General features: G+C 37.2%; 1 protein-coding gene and 1 pseudogene across 3 annotated transcripts in view; one reads left to right on the forward strand and one right to left on the reverse strand.

Annotated features, from left to right (window-relative positions):
• The window catches only part of PTGFR (prostaglandin F receptor), a 64,103-nt gene extending 49,352 nt beyond the window's left edge, over positions 1–14,751 (forward strand). For 2 of the 3 annotated variants that reach the window (XM_012162853.5, XM_012162160.5), the window contains exon 3: positions 10,658–14,751. In XM_012162853.5, coding sequence (XP_012018243.1) covers positions 10,658–10,948 — 291 coding nt within the window. In that variant the 3' untranslated portion in view covers positions 10,949–14,751. 3 annotated transcript variants of the gene reach the window in all.
• A 2,194-nt stretch (positions 14,752–16,945) lies between these two features.
• Positions 16,946–17,666, reverse strand: LOC114116370 (sentrin-specific protease 8-like; annotated as a pseudogene).
• Positions 17,667–19,005: the final 1,339 nt, after the last annotated feature.

Here is a 19,005-nt window from a genome sequence, read left to right on the forward strand (position 1 = left end):
CACCTGCTAATGCAGGAGGTGCTGGAGACACAGGTTTGATCCCTGGGTCAGGAAGATCCCCTGGAGGAGGGCATGGCAACCCACTCCAGTAGTCTTGCCTGGAAAATCCAATGGAAGAGGAGCCTAGCAAGCTGTGGGTCCATGGGGTTGCAAAGAATTGGACATGACAAGGAGATCCAACCAGTCCATTCTGAAGGAGATCAGCCCTGGGATTTCTTTGGAAGGAATGATGCTAAAGCTGAAGCTCCAGTACTTTGGCCACCTCATGCGAAGAGTTGACTCATTGGAAAAGACTCTGATGCTGGGAGGGATTGTGGGCAGGAGGAGAAGGGGACGACAGAGGATGAGATGGCTGGATGGCATCACTGACTCGATGGACGTGAGTCTGAGTGAACTCCGGGAGTTGGTAATGGACAGGGAGGCCTGGCGTGCTGCGATTCATGGGGTCGCAAAGAGTCGGACACGACTGAGGGACTGAACTGAACTGAACTGAAAACAACTTAGCATGCATGTATATGTATGTGTATATATATATATATATATATATATAAACATTTTATTGAATAATTTTTTTATGTTTGGTATTCTAGGATGACTATATTTTATTCCTTCGAAAAGTGTCAGAAAATTACAATGTTTGCAGGGGTAAAGACTAGCAGCAGGGGCCTATGTGGACAATTATTCCTAGAAATTCTGGCATAAATTTTCCTTCTAAATAGACTCAAAAAAAGTACAGGTCTGGCAGAAAGTACTGGAATACAAAATGATAATACATGTATTCTACAAATTACCCTTCTCTGGAAAGATTAATAGTTTTGTTTTTCAAGTATTATACTTTTTTTCTACTCTGTGTACTGCTCAGTTGAAACTTTTTCCTGCTCTTTGCTTTGTACCTCATTTCCTCAGCTGTCAGGAAGGAGCAAAGATGCATTTAAAATATTATAATTTAGGACAGTCCCATTCCAGAGGGGAGCTGTCTTAATGCAGTATGCCCTATTTTCTCATTTCTTTGAAACTGTCAGAGTCTGTAGACAGAGACAAAAATGCACTGTTGATTGGACCATTGATTAATCTATCAACAAGTCAAACAGAAAAAAAAATTATTTGTACAAGTGTTTGTATTATGCAGCATAATGTTTACTTAGGAGGTAGGCAACATTTCACAGCTGTTCTAGAGTTTTGTTGTAAGAAATAATATATGTTTTTGTCCCCAACACTGTAATATTTCTGTTTTACTTATCTCTGCATCATTCACCAAGTACAAATATTGTCTTAATTTTAATGAGTATTCAATAAATAGGAAATTATTGAAATATTACCTTCTATATTCAACAATGTAGAAATTTATAAAATTTAGATATGGAAAAAGTTCATAATTTAAAGATATATCCTGCTAGATCTTCTACATTTCAATTTGTTACTTTTAAAAAATATTATGTAGGAGTTAAGTTTTTTCTAACTAGAGTTAAGTTTTTTTTCTCAAGGTTCTTGTAGTCACTGTTGCAGAGATAAAATGTTCTCTTTTAAGCATAAATGCTATAGTTAAATCACCATAAGTATATTTAACTTTAAAAGTTACCTGTTCTAGTGAGATAGATTCAGTGATTATACTCAGTGATTATATACCTTTTAAAAATCTCCAGTCCAGGTTCGATGCATGATACTGGATGCTTGGGGCTGGTACACTGGGATGACCCAGAGGGATGGTACGGGGAGGGAGGGGGAGGAGGTTCAGGATGGGGAACACGTGTGTATACCTGTGGCGGATTCATGTTGATGTATGGCAAAACCAATACAATATTGTAAAGTAATTAACCTCCAGTTAAAATAAATAAATTTATATTAAAAAAGAAAAAAAATTACATCAGCTAAAAAAAATAAAAAAATAAAAATTGCCATATGGTAATATAAATGAAATAAAATGAAAATTAAGTTTTTAATTTTTGAAATTTTGTAGGTACTATGACATTTAAAAATCACTCATCTATGCATCATTCTTTATCATTAGTTGTCCAAATTAACACATTGATTGAACTTCTTAAACATGGAGGTATAAGGAAGTGGTTCTTTGGTAAAAACTTCCAAATGGACCTTTATCATCATCTGGTAAGACTGGATTGTAGTTGCATAATCAGAATTAGCCCTCATCTCTGTGATTATTTAAGTGCCAAACCTAAAGATCAGTCTTTGGATAACAATGTTATAAGGGACGATAACTTGAAAATCAGTGGACTGTACCTCTCTATATGCTTTTATTCCCTAAAAAAGTGTCCCTGAACTGAGTCTTTTCTGATGATGGCAAGGAGGAAGGGATGGTGTGCTTCTTGGAATGAGGTAACTATGTATCAAACTACCTGCTGTGGTGACTATATGAGACTGTCTATAGTCATCATAGACATTGTTCATTTGAAGATAGATGTTGATAAAATTCTAAAAAATGGCTTGGTATCTAAAGAAGCTGAACATTCCATCAGAAATGGGTTCTTAATTACATATTCATTTAAATTTCCTTAAAAAAATGGTGCCAAGGAGAAATACAAATAAATGCAAAATTATTCAAGTCTGACTAAATGAGGTTTTTTTTTCTCTTCTCCATTACCAATGATTTATTTATTTATTTATTTTAATTTTTATTTTTACTTTATTTTACTTTACAATACTGTATTGGTTTTGCCATACATTGACATGAATCCACCACAGGTGTACATGAGTTCCCAGTCCTGAACCCCCCTCCCATAAATGAGGTTTTTATGTACTAGAAAAATTACAAAACACACCATTTTAATGACTGCATCTGTGATCATGTACTAGCAAATAACTCGGCCTGTGGCACCTTTTATATGTCTCTATTATATTACTTACAATAATATAACTGTTTGCTTTCTTATCAGTCTTTACTTATAGGAATTTCATTCATTTAATTCATTCAACTAATATTGACCTGTCCTATGTATGCCAGGTGCTGGGTATACAACAGACAACCAGATAAAAATATGTGCCTTGAAGATAATATTTTAGTTGCAGAGACAGAAAATCCAAATAAAGAAGCAAAATACATCTTATACTGAGATTTCTCTAACTATTGTTCTTTGCATCACTAGCATCTGCTGTAAGGACTGGACAGAGTATATACTAAGAAACTGTTCACTAATGGATTGATTACTTTCATGATTACTCAGAGGAACAAAAGCATAATTCTTTATTTAACGTTGCTTATAATTGTTAATAGCCACTGGAGTCGGAGAAGGCAATGGCAACCCACTCCAGTACTTTTGCCTGGAAAGTCCCATGGACAGAGGAGCCTGGTAGGCTACAGTCCATGGGGTTGCTAAGAGTCGGACACGACTGAGCGACTTCACTTTCACTTTTCACTTTCATGCATTGGAGAAGGAAATGGCAACCCACTCCAGTATTCTTGCCTGGAGAATCCCAGGGACGGGGGAGCCTGGTGGGCTGCTGTCTATGGGGTTGCACAGAGTCGGACACGACTGAAACAACTTAGCAGCGGCAGCAGCAGCCACTGGAGTGCTGATATCAGTCAACAGAAAAACAGACAGGGTAGGGGATGATGGAGTAACTTCCAGAATAAAACTTTAATGAATGTGAACTCTATGAGTATGAGTAGAGTGGCCTGGAAGATTGATTAATTTGGTGACCTTAATGTTTGATACAGAATTGTTGTTTAGTCTCTGTCATGTCCAACTCATTTGCAATCCCATGGACTGTAGCCTGCCAGGCTCCTTTGTCCATGGGATTTTCCAGGCAAGAATGCTGGAGTGGGTTGTCATTTCCATCTCCAAGGGATCTTCCCAAGCTAGGGATTGAACCTACATCTCCAGCATTGGCAGGTGGATTCTTTAGCACTGAGCCACCAGGGAAGCCGGGATAGGCAGTTGTTGTCGTCGTTCAGCCACTAAGTCGTGTCTGACTCTTTGTGATTCCAGGGACTACAGAACACCACCGAGTTGGTGATGCCATCCAACCATCTTAGCCTCCATTGCCCCTTACTCCTCCTGCCTTCAATCTTGCCCAGCATCAGGGTCTTTTCCAAGTAAGTTGTCTCTTCACAACAGGAGACCAAAGTATTGGAGCGTCACCTTTAGCATTAGTCCTTGAAATGGGTAGTCAGGGTTGATTTTCTTTAGGATTGACTGGTTTGATCTCTTTGCAGTCCAAGGGGCTCTCAAGAGTCTTCTCCAGCACCACAGTTCAAAAGCATCAATTCTTCAGTGTTCAGCCTTCTTTATGGTCCAACTCTCACATCTGTACATGAAAACTGGAAAAATCATAGCTTTGTCTGCGAAGTCATGTCTCTGCTTTTTAATATGCTGTCTAGATTTGTCATAGCTTTTCTTCTAAGGAGCAAGTGTCTTTTAATTTCATGACTGCTGTCACTGTCCACAGTGATTTTGGGGGCCAAGAAAATAAGATCTGACACTGTTTTCATTTTTTTCCCAATCTATTTGCCATGAAGTGATGGGACTGGATGCCGTGATCTTAATTTTTTGAATGTTGAGTTTCAAGCAAGCTTTTTTACTCTCTTTCATCTTCATCAAAAGACTCTTTATTTCCTCTTTGTACCCTGTAATTAGGGTAGTATCATCTGCATATCTGATGTTGATGAAATTTCTCTCAGAAATCTTGATTCCAGCTTGTGATTCATCCAGTCTGGCATTTTGCATGATGTACTGTGCTTATAAGTTAAATAGGCATGATGATAATATACAGCCTTGACATACTCCTTTCCCAATTTTTAACCAGTCCATTGTTCCTGTCTGATTTTAATTGTTGCTTCTTAACCTGTGTACAGGTTTCTCAGGAGGTAGGTAAGGTGATCTGGTATTCTCATCTCGTTAAGAATTTTCCACAGTTTGTTGTGATCCACACAGTCAAAGGCTTTAGTGTAGTCAATGAAGCAGAAGTAGATGTTTTCCTGAAAATCTATTTCTTTTTCTATGATCCAATAGATGTTGGCAATTTGATCTCTGGTTCCTCTGCCTTTTCTAAATCCAGCTTGAATATTTGAAAGTTCTTGGTTCATGTACTTCAAGCCTAACTTGAAGGATATTGAGCATCATCTTGCTAGCATGTGAAATGCATGCAATTGTACAGTAGTTTGAATTTTCTATGGCATTGCCTTTCTTTGGGATTAAAATGAAAATTGACCTTTTCCAGTCCTGTGGCCGCTGCTAAGTTTTCCAAATTTGTTGGCATATTGAGTGCAATACTTTAACAGCATGGTCTTTTAAGATTTGAAATAGCTCAGCTGGAATTCCATCACCTCCACTAGCTTTGTTTGTAGTGATGCTTCCTAAGGTCCACTTGACTTCACACTCTAGGATGTCTGGCTCTAGATGAGTGATCACACCATCATGAGTATCCGGATCGTGAAGATCTTTTTTGTACAGTTCTTCTGTGTATTCTTGCTACCTCTTCTTAATATCTTCTGCTTCTGTTAGGTCCATACCATTTCTGTCCTTTATCGAGCCGATCTTTGCATGAAATGTTCCCTTGTTATCTCTGTTTTTCTTGAAGATATCTCTAGTTTTTCCCATTGTATTGTTTTCCTCTGTTTCTTTGCATTGTGCTCTTAAGATGGCTTTCTTATCTCTCCTTGCTATTCTTTAGAACTTTGCATTCAGATGGGTGTATCTTTCCATTTCTCCATTGCCTTTTGCTGCTATTCTTTTCTTAGCTATTTGTAAGGCCTCCTCAGACAACCATTTTGCCTTTTTGCATTTCTTTTTCTTGGGAATGGTTTTGGTCACCACCTCCTATACAATGTTATGAATAGTTATTCATAGTTCTTCAGGCTTTCTATCAGATCTAATCCCTTGAATCTATTTGTCACTTCTACTGTATAATCATAAGAGATTTGATTTAGGTCATACCTGAATGGTCTAGGGTTTTCCCTACTTTTTTCAATATGAGTCTGAATTTTGCAATAAAGAGCTGATGATCTAAGCCACAGTTAGGCCCTGGTCTTGTTTTTGCTGACTGTATAGATCTTTTCCATCTTTGACTGTAAAGAATATAATCAGTCTGATTTTGGTATTGATCATTTGGTGATGTCTATATCTAAATTTGTCTCTTGTGTTTTTGGAAGAAGGTGTTTGCTATGACCAGTGTGTTTTCTTGGCAAAGCTCTGTTAACCTTTGCCCTGCTTCATTTTGTATTTGAAGTCCGAACTTGCCTGTTACTCCAGGTGTCTCTTGATGTCCTATCTTTGTATTCCCACCCCCTAAGATGAAAAAGTCATCTTTTTTGGTGTTAGTTCTAGGAAATATGCCATTACCTTAACAGTTAATTGTACTATGTGGCCCAAATAAGTGGAGATCTTATTGTATCATCTGTCTATTTTGCTCTTTGCAATTAGCAATGAACACAAACATTCTGGCCCACATACTTATTTGATTTCTTTATTTCTCTATTGTCTTAATGTTGAATGTCTTGAGAAGTATCAAGTTAATTAATTTGTTTTTCCATAGAATATCCAAACACTTGGCCTTTCCACCTCTCAGTTAGAATTCTAATCATTAACAAAGATGACTGACTATAACCTACCAAGCTCTAAAGGAAGATGTTTTAGAAAATAACACAGCATCGTTATGTGTCAAGTAGCTCTTGGAAACTAGATGAAAGACTGCATGAGTGATGAGAATCTATGCACAACTCTCTGGAATCCAAGTTCCAATGAGCCAGCCAGAGAAGAATGCTTTCAAGGTTTGTGAGGTGACTGTTGATGGAGCCTGGGGAAAATGGTAGACATTCCTGCTCTTACCCCAACTCCCAGCCTTCTATCAGGCTTATCAGGGCTGAAATTCCCCAGCAATTCTGTAGAACCCCACTCACTTAAACATAGACATTCATAAACAATCAACATTAGTTCTGAGTCTTTAGTGGAATAGTACAGGCCTACTTTGGGGATCAAGGGCTCGCCTGATGGCTCAGTGGTATAGACTCCACCTGCCAGTGCAAAAGACCCAGATCCAGTCCTTGGGTTGGGAAGATCCCCTGGAGGAGGAAATGGCAACCCACTCTAGTATTCTTGCCTGAAATCTCACGGACTCCTACCTTGGTGGTCTGCAGTCCATGGGTTGCCAAGAGTTGGACATGACTTAGCAACTAAAACCATAACAACAACAACCTTGGAGAGATCATGAGTTTGGTTTTAGACCACCACAGTAAAGTAAATATCACAATAGAGCAAATCATGAAATTTTAGGTTCCCAGGGCAAACACAGTTATGTTTTACACTATACTGTAAGCTCTTAACTTTGCAATAGCATTATGTTTAAAAAAAAAGGTATATATATACCTTAATTAAAAATACTTTATTACTAAAATATGTTGACCATCATCTGACAACACAAGGTTCCATAAACCTTCAATTTGTAGAAAAAAAAGAAAATACAGTATCTGCAAAGCACAATAAAGCTATGCACAATACAACAAGGTATGCCTGTGTATTTCAACAAATTACTTGAGGAAAAAAGTACAGATTATAAAGCAATTCATAATCTAACAAAGTATTAAATTAGATACAAAGCACAGGAGAAAATCTAAGTCCTCTGCAATTTTACTATCTAGAGTTAACCAAGAAAATCATTGAGATACACTAGTTTTTTTTCTATGTGTGCACAAAATTACATAAAGTTTTTCAAAATTGGGATCATACAGTCAATATATTTGGTAACTTGCCTTAAAAAATTAAAACTGAGATCTTACCTGGGGGCTCAGTGACTAGGACTCTGAGTTCCTAATACAGGGGTCCTGGGTTAGATCCTTGATTGGAAAACCAGATCCTACATGCCACAGCTACAGTCCATGGGTTAGCAACTAAAGAGGATCCTTCATGCCACAACTAAAAAGAAAAGGTCCTGTATGCTGCAACTAAGACCCAGTGCAGCCAAATAAATAAATAAAAATAAATATTAAAATAAGACTGAATCACAAACATAAATGCTTGCATATCTTTCACTACATAAAATTACCATAATTTATGATTTGTTGCATACTTGGGTTATCCTAAATTTTCAATAATATACTATTGTCAAAAATATACTAATGATCTTTCTTTTACATAAATATTCCACCCACTTGGTGGGTAACTGTTTGGTGCTTCTCCCAAGCTAGGTTCTAGAGCAACCTCGCTTCCAGGCTGGGGCTGGGATCATAGGAAGGGGAGAGTGAGGAGTGTCTGGCCACTACCCTGGTATTCTGGAAAAACCCTGGGTACTGGCTGCCTTCAGCAGAGGACTCAATGTTTTTTCATGGCTGGTGACCACATTGGTGTTTGCAAGGGAGGGAGAAAAGTCAGAGAAGTAAATGTCATGTAACTCAAGCATTTCAAGCTTGCATGTTTTTAAACTAGGCCCAGCTGTTCCATCCAAGTGCACCAAGCATCTTTGTTCCCAGCTACAGAGAGCAATGTCTTGGCTGGGCTCTGAGATCTCTAGGAACACATGTGGTCGTTAACAGGAAATGCATTCACTTAATATTTATCAGGCAAGAGAACTATTGCTTCTTTCATTCTTGAACCCACTCCTCCTCACCCCATGTCAAAAAAGAAGGTGAAGCAAATAGATTGTAAGTTTCATAAGGACAGGCAATACCTGCTTAGTTTGCCACTGTGTCCTCAGAGCCTAGCACATTGCCTGGCACATAGCAAGTCAACAAATACTTGATAAGTAAAGAAAAAATATAAAATGAAAGTATCTCAAGTCAATTGCCAATTGGGCCTTGGCCCTTCTTTCTTTTAAGAGAAACAGGGCTCATATAGGCTTATTTCTTCAATCCTGTTAGCTAACTTGGGGAGAAGTGATAGAATAATCTGGACTTAACCCAGATACTGTTGTCTGAGGACTAATTTATCTGTGCAGTGAAACTTGGTCAATTTTATTCGAGAATCTTTAGACCTGCACTTTGATCATTTTTTCCCCTACAAGAGGAACGATAAAGGAAAGAATCATTTCCCAAAAGATCTGCATGGACTGCAAGATCTTGTTCCTTTTAGTGGCAACACACCGCCTTGGAATCCTTTACTTTTAGAAACATTCTAGGCCTCAAAATATCAGACCACTGTGATGGATGAGCAGATGTTTCTCTGATGATTAGATGCTGTTCTTCTAGAAGCAGCCTCAATGAATAAAAAGTAATATAATTTTGCTCATTTTACCATTTACTGAGAACATCTTAGGTACCAACTTTGTACCAGACATTAGAAATAAAAATAAGAAGAAGAGATGATCATAGATTTGCAAGTAAATAATACATCATTATCATGCAGTGTGGCACATGACACAGCTGAGTAGGGACAGGGTGCTGGGGCAGCACAACTTGCTAATTCATGTCAGTGAAGTTGGGAAAAGTTTCATGGAGAAGAGCCCATTATGACTTGGGGCTTGAAGGATGCATAGGGGTTTGTCAGGCAGAGAAATGGCGAGTAGAGGTTCAAATGAGAGCCATACAAGCCAAAGCTCAGAAGGGCATGGTGGATGTGGGACAGTTGAGGCCTTTACTGTAGTTGGAGCGTAGGGTATTGGCAGGAGAGATGAGGTTATAGAGATGGATTTCAGATGCGTCATCAAGAAGACGAGGAGTTTGTATTTTGTTGTGTAGACAATGAGGCTTTTGGTAAGGAACATTTCTCCTTCAACCATAAGTATCACCAGCCAAATTGAAACATTTTATTCTTGATAATGACCCATCAAGAAGACCAAGACTTGATTTTTTTTTAAAATTTTCCTTTGGGTTTTAGGCTTTTACACTCTCTCTTAATCCTGCTGACATAATAGTGACTTAAATAATAGTGACTTAAATAATAGTGACATAATAGTGACTTAAATTTTCAGTTTTACCTTTTGTTCATTTATTTGTTACTTGTTTTTATATCCAAGGTGTTTTCAAAGACATTTTGTTTGTTCTGCAAATGTTCATTGAGAAGTTAAAGCTAGGCTCAGTGCTTAGACCAGTTCTAATCTATTGCTTGGGCTTCCCTGGTGCCTCAGTGGTAAAGATTTCGCCTGCCAATGCAACAGACATAGATAGCATCCCTGGGTTGGGAAGATTCCCCTGGAGAAGGAAATGGCAACTCACTTTGGTTTTCTTGCCTGGGAAATCCCATGGATAGAGAAGCCTTGAGGGCTACAGTTCACGGGGTCGCAAAGAGTCAGACATGACTTAGTGACAGTGTATAGCTGTTCTTAATAAAAATTTAAAAACTCTTATCTATAGTTTATATAAACTTTAGCTTATCTATACTTTAATCTATTTGCATAAACTTTAGTTTTTTTCATTGAAATTTACAAATATGTTGGCTTTGAATTTTCTAGTCCCAGAAGTGAGAAAAGGTCTGTTACTAGGATCAGTGTTTGTCTGCTCTTCGATCATTCTGTTTGTGCACATTTGACTTGCCATATAAGTTGTCATTTTCATAGGTCTGGTGTCAGTTTGAATTCAAAGGATTCAGATGTCTATGTCAATGTTTCTGCTATTTCTGCTATTTTGCTATCATTTCTTTTTCTTGGTGATTTGCAAAATAACATCACTTTGTGGAAAGTGAAATAAATACCATGTAGCAGTTTGTTAAGTTAAAAAACTGTAGGACCGAGGAAATGCCTACCAAGTGATTTCTCTATTTTGTTTATTTTGCAGGTGACAATGGCCAGCATTGGAATGAATATACAAGATTTTAAGGATTCCTGTGAAAGAACCCTTTTTACTCTTCGAATGGCAACATGGAATCAAATCTTAGATCCTTGGGTGTATATTCTTCTACGGAAGGCTGTCCTTAGGAATCTCTATGTGTGTACCAGACGCTGTTGTGGAGTACATGTCATCAGCTTACATGTTTGGGAGCTTAGCTCCATTAAAAATTCTTTAAAGGTTGCTGCTATTTCTGATTTACCAGTTACAGAGAAAGTAACTCAGCAAACAAGCACCTAAGTGAATAGGATGGTAAATCAGTGTAGGTCTAGGAAAAAATTTAAAAAAATATTGGCAATACTTCAGTTAATTGTATAAATAGAGAAAGTGTAACTGGAAAAATCAGCCCTCACTCAGATAGTATGGGGGCACTTTTGTCAGACTTGGCTTTTAAATTTGTTAAATTAGCTGTATAATTACATATTTTAACATGCTTTTGTCAACTGGAGGTAAATGTGATAAAATAATGCTATAGGAGTCAAACTGAAAGCAATATGGGCCTTATCTGTGCTATTGATGCTTTTGAAATGAGTGACTCTCTTGAAGCCTGAAGCGTGTATTTGGTCTACTACCTGCACAGTGAAATGGCTATTTAGGGGGTCACTGCTCTATGTAGACCAGGCACAGTGAAATGGGGGACCCTCTTTTGATCTGGTCTGTTTTACTCCTTATTACATAGCCTCAGTTAATACATGCGTTATCATGTCACAGGGGTGGATTGTGGCTTCTTATAATGACTTCCACATACGTGGTTGGCTGTCAGGTTGCCTGATCTTGTGAGCTTGTTTAGAATGAACCTTTCTTTGTCATATTTGACAGATATGACCGCTTGCATTTATTGATATGAAGGTCAGTTTTTATTTGAAGATATTCTTGTTACATCATAGATTTGCACGGTTTTCAAGTAATCACCATTTCCTCTGAAAATTCTCATGTATAGTCAATAGTTTGTGGAGAAACAAAGTCTGTGTGAGCAGGTGTAGAGGTGACTTGCACTGTAGCAGTTCCTAAGGAACTCAGCCATGGATGATGCAAACAAGCAGAAGTTCAATCCCAAGTGATGGGTGCAAAGAACATTGGTAAAGGTGCTCTACCTGAGCATCATTGACACAGTGTCAGGGAACAAAAGAAACACAGCCTCTAGAGAAAAATATTCAAAGACCATCTGCAGCTAGTGTGTTTCTTTTCACTTATACACACACACATACTGTCACACACACCAAAGACATCAGAAATTTCAGTTGAAAAGAATTCCTTAAATCTGTAAGATGGCATCTTCCAAAGCCTGTACTACCAGTGTCAAGGGGAAGTTTGGCAATTAGCCAAGCATTTTGAGACCCTCATAATGATTAACCAAAAGATAAAAATCTGTCTCCAAATTTCCTAATAATACTTTAAATTTTTTCTTTGCTTGTTTGTGTAATTGAACTCGAAGAATTTTAGTAATCATTCAAAATGTCCTGAGTTTGTCAGAGCAGAGGGTAGCTAGTTCTGCTTTATAGTCAGGAAATGCATTTCTATAAAAAAAAACAACTCATTTTTTTATTGGTTGGGGTCTGTTTTCATATTAATCTTCCTTGTGAAACTGACCAGATTCTCTAGGAAATCTGTACAGATCAATTAGACTTAAATTACTATTTTTACAAATTTTTGCTTTTGACTGGTAATTTAAAAGTTCTTGTTCTTGTTTACTTTGGTGAATGTTGGTAAATTCTAATGAATACATTAAAAGAATGTATGCTTAATGTAATGAATACACTGGAAGAATGTTTGCTCAAGCAAACAGCCTCAGTGAAGATTTAAAGACAACTGTTTTTTTCCCCGATGAATTTGAAGTAGGGCAACATGCATATACACACTGGTATATGATATTCTTAGTTTATGACCAGTAAATGATGAATCACACCAAGTTAGGTCATTCACATATATAGAGCACATAGTAGATGCTTGATACTTGCCAAATTGAACTACTGGAAAGGATATCTTGGTGCAAATGAGCATGGAAGTGCAAAGGTTTAGTGTACTTTTAGTTTAAGCTGACAACTACATGTTGGTTATTTTAAGATCTATCTATCTATCTATCTCCAGTGTATATACTTTTTAAAAAGCCATTGCAATTTGTGATTGCTGTTATATTACATAAATGTTCTCACATGTTTTAGGAGCACTTAAAGACTAAAAGAATTTATAGATGGTTTAGAGGAGATATGTATTTCCTACAGTTCCTTGAGAGAGTGTTGATGTTCTGTGAGCTGAGGTAGAAGGCATCAAAGTTCCATCCTTTCTCCTCAGGCTGGTTGGGATGCTGCAGTGAACAGTCCCATAGAGCCTGATCTAGGAGATCTGTAGAGGAGAAAAACCTCAGTTTTAGGCCTTTTCTCCTTAAGAAGACAAATGATAAATGTTTCTCTCTTGCTATGATGTCACTCTGGCCATGTGTGTCTGTGTTGAGGAGATATTGTGACATGGCCGTGGATGGGAGGGCATGAGCTTAGCATGCAAAATTTTGGGGAGTGACAGGGCAGTCATTCTCTGCATATCCTGGAAGGGTTATCTCTATTATCTGAGCTTAGGTTTAGGGCAACTAAATCGGTTTCATGATGCTGTTAAACTCAAGAAATAAACACCAAAAATTGGGGGAAAAAAATAGTCAAAGAATATGTGTGCTTACATTGTGTTAGGCTTTTTTGTCCACAGAAAATGAAATGAAATGAGCATAACAATATGCATATCTGACTTCAGAATTTTATTTCTGTTATTATATGTATTTCCTTGTGGTTTGACAATTTATTATATAATGAGTAATAAAGTAGAGCATCTGCCAATAACTTTCATATATTTGTTCAAAGGGGAAGGATATTTGTTCAAATGACTGGAAATAGTGTTCGACAAGCTTACCACTTTTGAAGTTTTACAGTCTACTTTAAAATTTATCGTTAGACCATCAGAGTAACTGAATTTCCCTTCTCATTGGATAAAATAGTATCTAAGCAACTCCCTGGCTCAGAGGTTAAAGCGTCTGCCTGCAATGTGGGAGACCCCGATTCGATCCCTGGGTCGGGAAGATCCCCTGGAGAAGGAAATGGCAGCACACTCCAGTATTCTTGCCTGGAGAATCCCATGGATGGAAGAGCCTGGTGGGCCACCGTCCACGGGGTCGCAAAGAGTCAGACACGACTGAGCGACTTCACTTTCACTTTCAAGCAACTTCATATACAATTTGATTACATTATTTCTGGGGGATTATATGTTTCAAGGCAGATTACTTGAAAATAGCAGGCTTTTTCTAATGTTAGTGAACTTTAAAAAAAACTAGACTAAAACCCCCCAGCAGATGTGTTTAGGGGTACAGAGAGATAGCGCTGTTTAATAATTAGCTTTAAGTATATCCAAAAATATCGGACTTTTTACTGATGGGTTTAACTAGGTGATAGAAATATGTTCTTTAAACATTTTTTTAAATAAAAGCAGAAAGTTGCTTCTAATTATCTGTTGTTGCTGAAGTGAAAAATACTGTTAATACATACACACATATACATAGAAATATCTGTCTTGTAAAACAAATGATCTTGTTTGATTATTTTCAGTATGAAAACGATAAACCTGCTTTAGTTTTGTGCCTAACCTGAGTTCAGAGTCCAAGTAAGGTCATTTAGTAAATGAAGTGAACTTTTTGTGAAACTTAGTGCAGGCTTCACATATATATTATCATTATTGTTCAAAACTAATTGTCTAAAGTGAGACTATAAAGGATGGGAGTGTACATTTTCCTGCTTCACTGGGGTCAGACTATTCTACTGCCTGGTAAATAATATTGTTGGACTTCAACTTGTCATTGACATATTTTAACAGTTGATGAAATGTGTTATGTGAATAAATGTATTTTATGCTCTTCATACTTGTTGAGTTGTATAAGAGAGTAAATAGTGATATGTATATTTTTTGTCTTCCATCAGTATGCAACTCATGTCATTTTAGTGCTTTGACTAGTTTAAAACTTCAAACAAATGATTTCTAAAAAATAAACTTTTGGTGTTTATCAAGACTGGTTATTTTTAAGAAGATCATATAAAATTTGGAACTCTGGAACCTGAACTTTCAGGTTTAGGTTCCTGAAACCTAAATGAAGGATTTCAGCTTATTTTCCTTTTGCTATCCCTTTCCTATCTACTTTTCTGTGACATCTGCCTTGTTTTTTTTTTTTTCCTGTGCCTCATCTTACATAGGTAGGGTATAATTCTGATCAGAATTTGATCATTTCCAAAACACAGGGGCACAAGTATACCTGTAATAACAACCCCCAAATCTCAGTGCCATAAATCTGGAAAGGTTTGTGTCTCAGCCATGGATACTGTCCACTCGGAAGGGGAGCTCTGCTCACTGTGAGCACTCAGAGACCTTGGGACAAAGCAGCAGTAATCTTAGATGTTGCTTTTTGTGGTGCTAAAGGGAAAAACAGCCTGATGAATCACACACTGGCTCTAAGAGCTTCCACCTAGAGGTGACACATGTTAATTTTGCTCACACGTCTCTGGCCAAAGCAAGTAAAACGGCCGCACTAACTTCAGGCAGGGCAGGTAAGTGTAATACTATGAAATATCACAAAGGAGGGCTGAAAAAAATTGGTAGATAGCAGTAGTGATTTCCATATTAGGTAATTTTTTTTTTCCGTTATTGACTTCCTAGGAGCATTCAAACTGGAACCAGGTTTAAATGTTTTAAAAAATATATATATTTAGAAACATCATGGGATACAAATATTTAGGTCTCATTTATTTAAGAATCTTGTAATCTACAAAGATAAAGCAGAATGAATGCCATATATATTCCACAAGCTTTTCGCAATTAATATAAATTTTAGATGACACCATAGAATAAAAAGTGAAAAGATTGGTTTTTAAAAATGCAGGGAGTAAAACATTCTGTACAATGCCAAGAATAGCCTAGTTGCAGCATTGTCTGAAATAGTTGTTTTTCTAATAAATGAAGATGTTTGAAATTTACTTTTACCTTTGCATTTTCAGTCTCTTTAAAATATCTTGATACCTTAATATACTCTTTGCTGTCGAATGTTATCGAACTATTAGAAAATCCAAAGTAGGATAATAGCACTAGAACAAGATTAAACTATGTTTCTTTTCTTTTTCACCAAGTCGCTTCATTTTGAACCGAAACATGACAGTATATGAAATGAATCAGAAACTTGGCAAAATTGAAATCTTAGGAATCTTGATGTATACCAAATGTTTTGTTCAAAGATTCTGTAGGAAGTTATTGTAAAGAATTTCTGGCAGAGCTGTCTTTTTGCCCTGCAAAAATATCAACTGAAAATATAATAAAGATATGATATGCAATTATGAAAAAGTATTAATAGTTGGAAGGTTTTTACATCATCAAAAATCTCATGTTTGCTAAAGTATACTTTTTAGTTACTCATCTAGATTATGAAAGAATAGTGAAATTAAACATCTTTTTTATTTTTTTTAATTTAGAAGGAATAGCATTTCTTCTTTATTCTTGGTTCCACATTTCAAAAATTACATTGTCTGCATTTTGAATTAAGTGAAAGAGTTGAGAAAGGTCACTTTTTCTCTTTTATATCTCAAAATTAAATCAACAAAGTTTCAGAAGTAAAACTAGAGGTCCACCACAGACATTTATTTCAATACACTTAAAGTGCTCCAGGAATCAGATGGGCAACTGTGGGCTAACATCATCTTTACCAAGTGTTGGCAAACGTTATAGCTGGGAAAGCCTTTGCTTGTTGAATGGAAGAGTTATCATAGAACTGAGTAACTGATAATACTTCGATCTTGGATTAGTTTAGGTCTTAATCTGCTTCTAGCCAGTTGATCTCGAAATATGTGGGCTGTGCTTTTTGGTTTTTGGTTGCTCTATGATTTTCTTCTTGCTTCTAGATGTAACGTATTCTTCATTTGTTTTACAGATCAATCTTTTTTCTTTGGAATAAACCAGTGTGGATGAGGGAGCCCAAAAGGGAGTTAATCAGTTTTGGTGAATATTTTGAAGACACCTTCACAGAACATATTGCTCTGAAGTTAGGGTTAAAGTGAAACTTTCCATTAGGATAGTGCAGAGGACAACATTCTCTCAGGGGAAAGTAAACATTCTAAGCTTTCCTTTCCTGGGCATCTTCTCTCAGGCACTGAGACTGCAGCCATCCAATACATGGGGACAGGCAAAAGAGACTTCAAAAGTCAAATATATTTTCAACAGCTAATTTTTAGCAAGTCTGGCAATGAGATCTTTCCATTCTTCTCTCTTCTTTGTGATGTATGTAGGAGAGATTTAGCTGCAGTAGTGATTCTGGTTGTTGTCTAAAGGAGCTCTGACATAAGGCCTCAGTGTTACTTATCACATACATCCCACAGTCCCAGCTGTTTTTGTTGAGCAGGGGGTTTCTCTTCCACAAAGGCCAGTTTGTTTCCTTTTCTACCTGAGAAAGCCTCTAGTTTTTCTGCTACCTGCTCTGCATGGAATGAGTGGCTACCATAAGAATCATAATTTTGAAAAAAGCCATTTTTACCTTGCAGATAAACCAACAACCTCCAGTGGGTTCCCCCAACTGTAAGGTTGGAATTATCATTGATGGCTGAAAAATACAACTCTCTTGTTGGGGAGATCCGAGGGTTCAAGGAACATGGTGATCTCTGCTGGGTTGACAGCCACTTGATGACCTGAGTAACTTTGGGGCTGATGAAGCAGATGTCGTCAGAGCAGTCATGAAATTGACTGTTGGCAAAGTATTCCAAGGAAAACCCAATAAAATGGTCATTGAGCCAGTTTGGAGGATCCAGTAGTGAGATGACTGCCACAGGAGACTGTTCATGTAACTCAAAACTACTGGGTCCATTTTGTACTGACCAGGGCTGCTCAGAAATTCCAGAAGCTGCTTCAGGCCTCACCACCCCTACCAGCCTCCAAGCAGCTCTGTCCTGGCTGGAAAAGGAAAACTACGCATTGGTTTTATATGCATCTTAGTCATAAAAAAGAGACGTAGAGTTAATGAAATCTGAAGGAACTGTACTTTGGATTTGAATGTAAACTCAATCTTAGAGTTTCATATTTAATTTCATCTGAATTATTTTTAATGTCTGATTGGTAAAACTCCAAATTAGCAAACCGCACCTGTTGTTATGTTGCTACCTTTCCCATGTTAAAGGAGACAATTTTACACTAATACACACCTACATCATTTTAGTTTTAACAAATGAGATCATACAAGACATGCTGTTGTGTTCTGCACTTTTTAATTTCAATTTGTCGTTTAGTTGCTCAGTCGTGTCCAACTCTCTGCAACCCCATGGACTGCAGGATGCTAGGCTTCCCTGTCCTTCACTATCTTCTGGAGCTTGCTCAAACTCATGTCCTTTGAGTCAGTGATGCCATCCAACCATCTCATTCTCTGTCATCCTTTTCTCCTGCCTTAATCTTTGCCAGCATCAGGTTCTTTTCGAATGAGTCAGCTCTTCACATTAAGTGGCCAAAGTATTGGAGCTTCAGCTTCAGGGTCAGTCCATCCAGTGAATATTCAGGATTGATTTTCCTTCACTGGTTTGATCTCCTGTAGTCCATGTCAATATATTCAGAATACTGTTAACAGCTAAATAGTATTACTTAATATAAATATGCTATAATTTAAATTAACAATTTTCCCATTGAGGGAAAGTTGGTTTTGTTTTCAGTTATTTCCCTTTTTAAAATGATGTTATTTTGATATGCACAACTTTATATTTTTGTGTATGTGTGTTTTGTGGAATTGCTAGCTTAGGGCCTGCTCATTTTCAATGTTCATATGCATTGCTAAATTGTGCAATGTGTACCCCCATCCTCTTTTAAGAGAAGATGCCCTATCCGTGACATTAGCTACTTTGTATTCCAGTAATCTTTTTATTGGCACCAATCTGATTGGCAAAAAATAAATTATATTTAAGTCATCCTTGAGGTTACTTGCATTTTCCGTTGCTAATGAAGACGAGCAACTTTTTATACGTTTATGAGTCATTTGCGCTTCCTCTGTAAATTTCCTGTTCCTGACCTTTATCCATTTTTAATATGCTCATTTTTTCTTCTTGACTTGCAGGAAGATTGTGTATATTAAGGATATTATCTTTGTCAGCTTGGGCTTCTCTAACAAAGTACCATAGCCTAGATGGCTTAAACAATTGAAATTTATTTCTCCTTGTTCTGGAGGCAGGAAAGCCCAAGATTAAGGTGTTAGACAATTAACTGGCAAGGGCTCTCCTTCTAGGTATCTTCTTGCTATACCCTATATG

The sequence above is a fragment of the Ovis aries genome, chromosome 1 (genome assembly GCF_016772045.2).
Source record: "Ovis aries strain OAR_USU_Benz2616 breed Rambouillet chromosome 1, ARS-UI_Ramb_v3.0, whole genome shotgun sequence".
Classification (NCBI taxonomy): Eukaryota; Metazoa; Chordata; class Mammalia; order Artiodactyla; family Bovidae; genus Ovis; species Ovis aries.